The sequence below is a fragment of the Aythya marila genome, assembly GCF_965140915.1.
Source record: "Aythya marila genome assembly, chromosome: 3".
Taxonomy (NCBI): domain Eukaryota; kingdom Metazoa; phylum Chordata; class Aves; order Anseriformes; family Anatidae; genus Aythya; species Aythya marila.
The window spans coordinates 82,067,973-82,075,936 of NC_139044.1; the positions used below are offsets into that span (position 1 = coordinate 82,067,973).

The 7,964-nt window shown below is 44.2% G+C and overlaps 1 protein-coding gene across 1 annotated transcript; it reads left to right on the plus strand.

Annotated features, from left to right (window-relative positions):
* Positions 1–2,875: 2,875 nt before the first annotated feature.
* On the plus strand, positions 2,876–6,574 carry RPS12 (ribosomal protein S12). The gene is made up of 5 exons (XM_082757986.1): positions 2,876–3,060; positions 3,496–3,612; positions 5,201–5,303; positions 5,798–5,899; positions 6,486–6,574. The coding sequence occupies exons 1-5, from the start codon at positions 3,047–3,049 to the stop codon at positions 6,546–6,548; spliced, it is 399 nt and encodes a 132-aa protein (XP_082614112.1). The 5' UTR covers positions 2,876–3,046; the 3' UTR covers positions 6,549–6,574.
* The last annotated feature ends 1,390 nt before the right edge of the window (positions 6,575–7,964 follow it).

Genomic DNA, 7,964 nt, shown 5'->3' on the forward strand with positions numbered 1-7,964 from the left:
CTTTCTACAGGCACTTAAAACTTGCTATATGCATCTTTTGTACTTTAGAGTAGTGGCGCTTGGTTGGCTGTTCTGAACTATTTATTACCTGGAGGTGCTTGGAAATACTCATCTCACCCATCTGGGCTGGGGAGCAAGACTTCAGCTGGAGATAGGGTGAGAAATGAGTAAAAGTAACTTGCCCTCTACAAAAACCTTTACGATGCAGAATGTTTTTCTGGACCATGTGACCAGGAAATAAGATAATTTAGGAAGAAGAGGGTAGAATATGTGCTAATATTATTTACAGGAAGGCTTCCAGCTTGATGTTCCGCAAGACTGAGAAATTATGTTTTGGAATGAGATAATTTTGTCTTGTGACACTAGAAATTTATTATAGTGCTGCCTGTGCTTTGCATTTCTAGAAACAGACTTAATAAGGAAGTAAGTTTGGCAAAGATTGTTGAAATTCAGAGCTGATTGTTCAGAGTTTGGTGGTGTTGTGGACCTTTCTTGGGAGTTTTCAAAAGCTGACCCTTTGAGTGCCTGGCTGCCTCACTGTCCTGTGCACTGTCTGAGCCCCTCATTACTCAGTTCTTGGCAGTTAAGTTAAGCTATCATGAGAGTCTGGCATTCTGAAGAAAAGATGGGTTGTGGTTTCCAGGGTGAGCACAAGGTGAGATTAGAGGCTACCAAAGCAAGAGACCAGGAGAGAAACAGAGAAAGAAAAAGCAGCAGGAAGAGGACAGCTGAGACACAGTGAATAATTATATACTCACTGCAGTACCACTCCTTTGAAAAAGCCCCTCCAGGTTCAGTTGCCATTTTGATCATACAGGGTAAAAAGAAGGCGGCTGCTGCTGTGGAAAGGGAGACAGCCAGAGGTGTCAAGGAATTGAATGGGAAACACGGAGGGTAGCAGCTATAAGAGAAGAATTTTAAAATACAAGCAGTGAGATAGTGAGTCGGAATGGGTTGCCCTGAGCAGCTAGCTGGTGAGAACCCAAATTCTTGAACATCACGTGACAGCACCTTGTACATACTCTTACGCTCCTCCTGAAGTCATTTTGCGTGGCAAGGTTTTGGTGGTGGGGGGCTGCAGGGGAGGCCTCTCTGAGAAGAATCCAGCAGCAGCCCCGTGTTAGATAAGGGCCAGTTCCAGATGGCTCCAAAGGGACCCACCACTTGCCAGAGCAGAGCCAATAGGCAATTTTGTTTGTGCCTCTGTGAGAGCAGATTTAAGAAAGGCAAAACAAACAAACAAAAAACTGCAGTTATGCAACAGCTATGAGTGAGGAGCAAGAACCAGCTCTGCAGCCCCCCAGTCAGTGCAGCAGGAGAGCAGGAGGTGCTCCAGGCAGGCAGCAGCAGTTCCCGAGAGGTCCCTGGTGGAGCAGGCTGTCCCCCTGCAGCCCATGGGTCCCACATGGAGCAGATCTCCACGCTGCAGCCCCCCCATGGGTGGAGGAGCCCCCGGTGGAGCAGGTGGATGTGGCCTGGAGGAGGCTGCGGCCCATGGAGAGCCCCCGCAGGAGCAGGCCCTGGGCCGGAGCTGCAGCCCGTGGGGGACCTGTGCTGCTTGGGAGGAGGAGGTGGAAGAGGGTGGATAGGAGGAAGGTACTGGTTGATTGTTCTTTTTAGTTTCTCACTGCTGTAACTTGTTAGTAACAGGTAATAAATTATAGTAATCTCCCTGTGCTGAGTCTGTTTTCCTGTGATGATAATTGTTGAGTGATCTTCCTGTCCTTATCTCTACCATCGAGTCCTTTTCCATCGTATTTTCTGTCCCTTTCCCTTTGAGGAGGGGGAATGAGAGAGTGCTTGTGGTGGAGCTCAGCTGCCCAGCTGGGTAAAACCACCACAACTCCTTGTAGGAAACTGGACAGAATGGTAGAGCAGGTGGAGTGCCAACAGTGTGCTGTGCCCACATGAATGCTGAGTTCACATTAACACACTGTACAGTGGCGTGGACTTTCAAGCTGGATCGTATATTTTCTTTAATTATTATATACATATACCTAGTGTGCTATGCCAACATTGCAACAGAGTTCAGTGCCAATGAGCACCTCCCCTCTACATATAGATAACACAACAGGTTTGTTGCCTTGCAACTGTTCTAGGAAAACTGTTCTTACATATTTGACCTCCAGGGACTATAATTTCCCTGTGATCGTGACCTTTGCTGTAACAGGGATCTTTCAGATGTGCATACTTCCATCTCGTGGAGAGAAAATATATTGCATGTACCCAACAATCCTAACGTGCCTTTTGGCAGACTTCTTGTGTCTATGATGATATTGAGGGAGGGAATGGTTTATTGTTGCACTCAGTACAAAACCTTTTTAGATTGAGAATCTTTGGGGCTGTTTAAGGGGAGCAGGAGGACTGAGGGGTAGATATAGGGAAGAACATCACCCTGGGGAGAGGGAAACAGGGTGGGCATTATCATTTGTGTGTGTTTGCGTGCTTTCTGGGGTTTGGCCAACACGAAGCGACACGTTCCCACTGATAAAACCACTTCTTGCAGAAGAAGAAGGGAGAGGGCACGGCCAAATGCCCCCAGGAGCTGCTAAAGGGGAACGTCTCGAAGCTGCAGCGGAGAAGTTCAGAGTTTCAAGCCGTCAGTGGCAACAATTCGGGGCGATCACGTAAACCTCGGTGGCTGGCAGCGTGAGGAGCGGGCAGCGTTGCTCCTCACAGCCCTGCGCTTGGCACCTCAGGGCATGGGGAGCAGCGCAGCCCCCCACCACCCTCTGGTTACTTTTCGTCAGGCACCGCCGCGGGCAGCCCCCGGCCGCGCGCGCGCCGGGGTCCTCGGCGGCTATAAGAGCGCGAGGCGGAAGCCCCGCCCCCTCTTCGGCGTGCGGCTGTCGGCGGCGGCGGGTGAGCGTGAGCGTGGCGCTGGCGGCGGCGGGGCCTGCCGGGCTCCATCCCCGCGGCCGGCCGGGCATCGCGGGCGGGGGGCGCCGGGCGGGGGCTGCGGGGAGGCCGCCGGCACTCACGGCGCCGGTTTGTGTCTGTATTTGCAGCAGGAAGCCGGGCGGGAGCGGCACCCACCGAGAGGGCCATGGCCGAGGAAGGGTGAGCGGGGCTGGGGCTGGGTTGGGGGGCGGGAGGGACGGAGGCCGCCTGGGCCGCGCCGGGCCTGAGCGCCCCGTGCCGCGCTGCTCTGCCTCGGCCGGCTGCTGGGGCTGCTGCACACGCGGGCCCCGGTGTGCTGCCGCCACCGCCTTCCTGCGCTGGGTGTGAGCTCCGGCTGGCAGGGGGCTGTGCGCATGGCTTTCCCCAGTCTTTGTAAGGGGCGTGTAAGCTGGCTGGCACGTTGCTGGGGTTTCTTGAAATTTATCCCAACTGCTTCTATTTCTTACTTTCTTACTCTGAATTACCTCTTCTTCGGTTTGCTCTTCTGCTGTAATTTTTTTAATGGTTGGATACTTGCAGGTGAACGGGAAGCTTCCGCTTAAAAGCGTGAAGATTTTGGCATGGACAGAGCAATAATGTCTGTCTTCTGTTTAGCATTACTGCTGGAGGTGTAATGGACGTTAACACCGCCCTCCAAGAAGTGCTGAAGACCGCACTTATCCATGATGGCCTAGCTCGTGGGATTCGTGAAGCAGCTAAAGCCTTGGACAAGTAAGTGTCTAGTATTTCCTCTCTAATCTGTGGTGAATAGGGAAAATGGGTAGAGTATATTGTGAAGAAGTATTCTAAATAAGTACAGTGCTTTTTTAGTCCAGTTTTTTGTAGTTGAATGTTTTTGGCATAACCGTGTTTTTTTTTGTAGTGTTTTTTTTAAATGCCTTTAGTTATCTTAACATAATAAGATAAAACTCAATGACTTGAGGATAGAAGCACTTAGTGTACTAGGTTTTGTATTTTTGCAGTCCCAGGACCATCAAATTTTCATGTAGATTGATTTTGTAAAGATAATGGATTGACTGTATGAAGCTGTGGAAATCTGAGGCCTAGTGATTTTGTGTTTTAGGAAATGGTGATCTTCTCAACATTGATAAAAATTTGAATTGGGAGGATTAATGCATATGTCAGACTTGCCTTGAAAACTTGATTTAGTTCTCATAAAAAAGATCTTGCCTTTATTTTTTTTCTAGCTTTGCTTTGTTCATTGTAGCTGTAAATAATTGTTTTGATACTATATCAAAATGATATTAAATCTGTCATTCATATGTCAATTGTAGAATACAGTTACAGTTTCTGGTAGCATGAAGTAGGCTGTGCATCTGCATAGGCACAACCTTCTAATAATAGCCTTAATGTTGAAGTAAAGCTACAGTGTTTGAGTGATGACTCCACAAATTGTCGGATACCCCTTCACTCCTCTTATGAGTGATAACAGTGGTCTGACAAACCTGTATGCGAAAAGCTCCAAGAGAAAGTACTAACTGAGAGAAATGGAACTTACTGGCTGAAAAGTAGTTGGTAAGAGTTCTTTTAAGATGCAAACTTATGTAATGTGAGTTCAGGGGATGATGTATGTGCAAGGTTTAAGTGTGTTTGTGTGTGATGGTTCTTGCTGTGAAGCTGTTTCTGAAAGTTTCTGAAACATTCTGGTGAAGCTTGTTGTGAAGAAGTCTGTAGAGAACATAAGATTTATTTGCTGTGGTCAAATTAAATTAAGCATAGAAGACCTATACAGCTCTCTTTGTTGTCAGGTATCCCTTTGATATTCTTAACATTGTACTGCAGTATACAAAGATCCTAATTAGAATTGGGGCCCTGTCATAACAGCTTCTTTGGACGTAAGTAAAAAAAATTGTTCTGAAGAGCTTATAACAACTTGACATAGAAATTGATTCTTTTTTGATAATTATAATCCTAATGTTAAATTATTGCAATAATGAGGTAAAGAGTGAAAAGCAACTTGTAACTTTGTTGCTTTCTAATAAAGACAGTAGTTGTTTATGTGACTCCAGTGTCTTTCCAGTCATTACATCTTTTTCCAGTGACTGAGATTTAACTTAGTGGGTTTCTAGAAGCTTCTGAAACTGAAATAGAATCTGATAATAAAGCTAACAATGCATAAGTACTGTGTTGTGTTTGAGAAACAACATGTGCTACAAATTATATCAAAAGTACTTTTAGTATTTCAAAAGAAGCATATCAAGACTAAAAATCATTACAAATGCATGTGCTGAGTTCTGTTTGTTATGGTTTTAATTACTAAAGAATTTGAAGCTACATTTGTCTGTCTACTTTTTTTCAGACGCCAAGCCCATCTTTGTGTCCTGGCTTCAAATTGTGATGAACCCATGTACGTGAAGCTAGTTGAAGCACTCTGTGCAGAACACCAGATCAACCTGATAAAGGTGAGTGTCCAAAATTCAGACAAGTCTGTAATGGATACTGTGCTAACAATCTAAGCTACTTCTTTCATATAAAGAGCTGAACCTTGAAACACTGTGCTGTTCTGTATATGGCTTATCTGAGCAATTTCTGAAAGCAGCAGTGACTTTTCAGTTCTGTGTGGTTCTTGTGTGAGCAACGCTAAAACCACAGACATAAAAATGGCTAAGGATTTGTATCATGTATCTTATAAAGTTGAAGTGAGCTTTTGTCCTGTATACTGAGATACAGAATTAATCAGTGGTGATGGAGTGTCGGAAGAGTCTTAAACGTGACTTCGTGTTGAAATTAGAAAACGTAGGAGCTGTACAGTGATGAGACTTTGGCTCCCTCTACTGATATTTATGAGGAAAGCAGCCATACGTTACCCAATACTTCTGAGAGTACAGCAGCTTTTCTGTTGAACCCAGTTATGTTAGAAATTGCCAGTTCTAATGTGATGCAATATTTTACACAGGTTGATGACAACAAAAAGCTGGGCGAATGGGTAGGACTCTGCAAGATCGACAGAGAAGGAAAGCCTCGCAAAGTGGTGGGCTGCAGCTGTGTGGTGGTTAAAGTAAGATACTTGCTTATTTTTTCTGCAGGTGAACAGTAAATATAAGGATGCTTTTGTGGCCCCTTGACAAGAGGAAAACTAAGAAAAACTTACCAGAAGAGAATCTTAAAGAGTAAAATCCAGTTAATAATGTCTGCTCAACTTGAAAGTGTTTTGCAGAGCATATTGTAAAATAATGCTGGTAAAGTAAAGCCACAGTACGAGCCTTGAAGACTTTGTTGTCTTTGAGGTCCCAAGAGATGGCTACATCTTCACCATAAGCAGTAATGACTTATGCATGTATTTACATATTTCTTGTTACTGTTTCACAATCTGATTTTATTTGGCTTTCTTTAAGCAGAAATGAAAAGTCTGCATGCATCTGTACTAATGGTTATGTTTAGATCAAGTAGAATAGTCCTTGAATAACTAAGGGAAAGCAGCTGGTGATGTGATTTCTTTTGAGATTACTTTTTTGGAAGGGTGTATTTGGGGAGTACCTTGAGAAACATTGTCAGAGAATCAATTGTCCTGTTGTCCTTTTAAAAGTAAAATATGAACTCTAGAGTGGATCTGTATGTTAATAATGGGTTGTTCTGTGTTACAGGACTATGGCAAGGAATCTCAGGCCAAAGATGTCATCGAAGAGTACTTCAAGTGCAAGAAATGAAAAATAAACTTTGAGCCTGACAAGAGTGTGTGGGTTTAATGTGTTTAATGGGTCTGTGGAATAATTCTTTGGATTGTAAAGGATAACATGAGATCTAAGGACTTAAAGGTCTTGGAATAGTTCTTAAATATTTTAACTGCTTCGTAAAAAGATGGTGGGAATCCCTGCCACTCCTCTTCCATGATGATGCCTTTAATATTCATAACATAAAGGTTAGGGAACTTGACACAGCTTCTGATTTGCATAAGTGCTGACAGATGATTGTGATCTCTGCGTGCATGTGGTCTGACAGTGCTTATGCCTCTACTTCTGCATGGGTTCCAGACTACTATGTGTGGGGAAGTCTGAAGTACTGCTGCATCTGTGATGAAAATTTGGCTCCCTCTACTGAAATAAGTGAGGAGAACTGCCTTAATTGTTACCCAAATCTTCTGAGATGTTGCAGGAATTCTTTAAATACCTTGTTTGTTTGTTTGTTTTTTCACGAGACTAACTTGGCACTAGGTGTATTTTCCTTCCCTCAGTTTTGAAGTAAATAGTGGGTGGAACTACTTTTGTGTTAGTAGGATTGACATGCACTTGCAGGTGTGCAGGAGTTCTTGGCAGTCAGGGTAGCCAAATTTTTCAGATCACTGCTCAAAGAAGGCAGTGCTTAACTGTGACTTGTCCAGTGTCTTGGTTTCACTGACAGTGGTAAGGTACAGAACTCATTTGTCAGTTTTCCATTTATGGAAATGAGGCAGGATTGGAACAGGTTTAAGATCACCTCTCTCCTGCGAGTTTTGGATGTCTTGCATTTTCTGCAAAGAGCAGCTCTTAAGTGGGCTCAAGGATTTGCTCCGTTACACTGGTGAGTAGGGCATGAGTATAGTGACAATGTGGGGCTGGGCACCTGTACAAGTGAGGAGGCTGGAATGCATATCTACCTCTTGTGCTGTTGAACTTAAATTTTCATTATTGCTTGTAGCCCCTTTTACTTCTTATCCCCAGCCATTTGTGTAGTGAAGAGGCAGGCATCTAGATGCTGGGCTCAACAAGTGTATTCACTTTACTGCAGCTCTCACTAAAGGTTTATCTTATGTGGTGCTTTGCTATTTTGTTTGCAATGACACTCTTGGACAACTTCCCAGTAGCTAGATTTGGGTGACCTGATTTCTGAGAGGTTTCTGTGGTAGCCTTTCAAGTTTTCTTACATGTTCCAAGACTGGTTAAAAGCAAGAAGCATATTTATTGCTTAAGTTAGGTACCTTAACTCTGGTCTGCAGCTTCGCAGTAAAGGTGTTAAATGCAACTTCGTGACACTTTCATACATGCCAATCATGTTGCAAGTAGAGGTACAAATTGGGTAAATTGGTAACAAGTTACAGTTGGTATCAACAAGTGTATGAATATTACTTTTTTTTTTTTTGCATATAA

Excerpts from the sequence above, each read along its gene's own strand:
- RPS12 (XM_082757986.1), top strand. Across the intron at positions 5,304-5,797 it reads ACCAGATCAACCTGATAAAG|GTTGATGACAACAAAAAGCT; the intron begins GTGAGTGTCCAA and ends TATTTTACACAG. Across the intron at positions 5,900-6,485 it reads GCAGCTGTGTGGTGGTTAAA|GACTATGGCAAGGAATCTCA; the intron begins GTAAGATACTTG and ends TCTGTGTTACAG.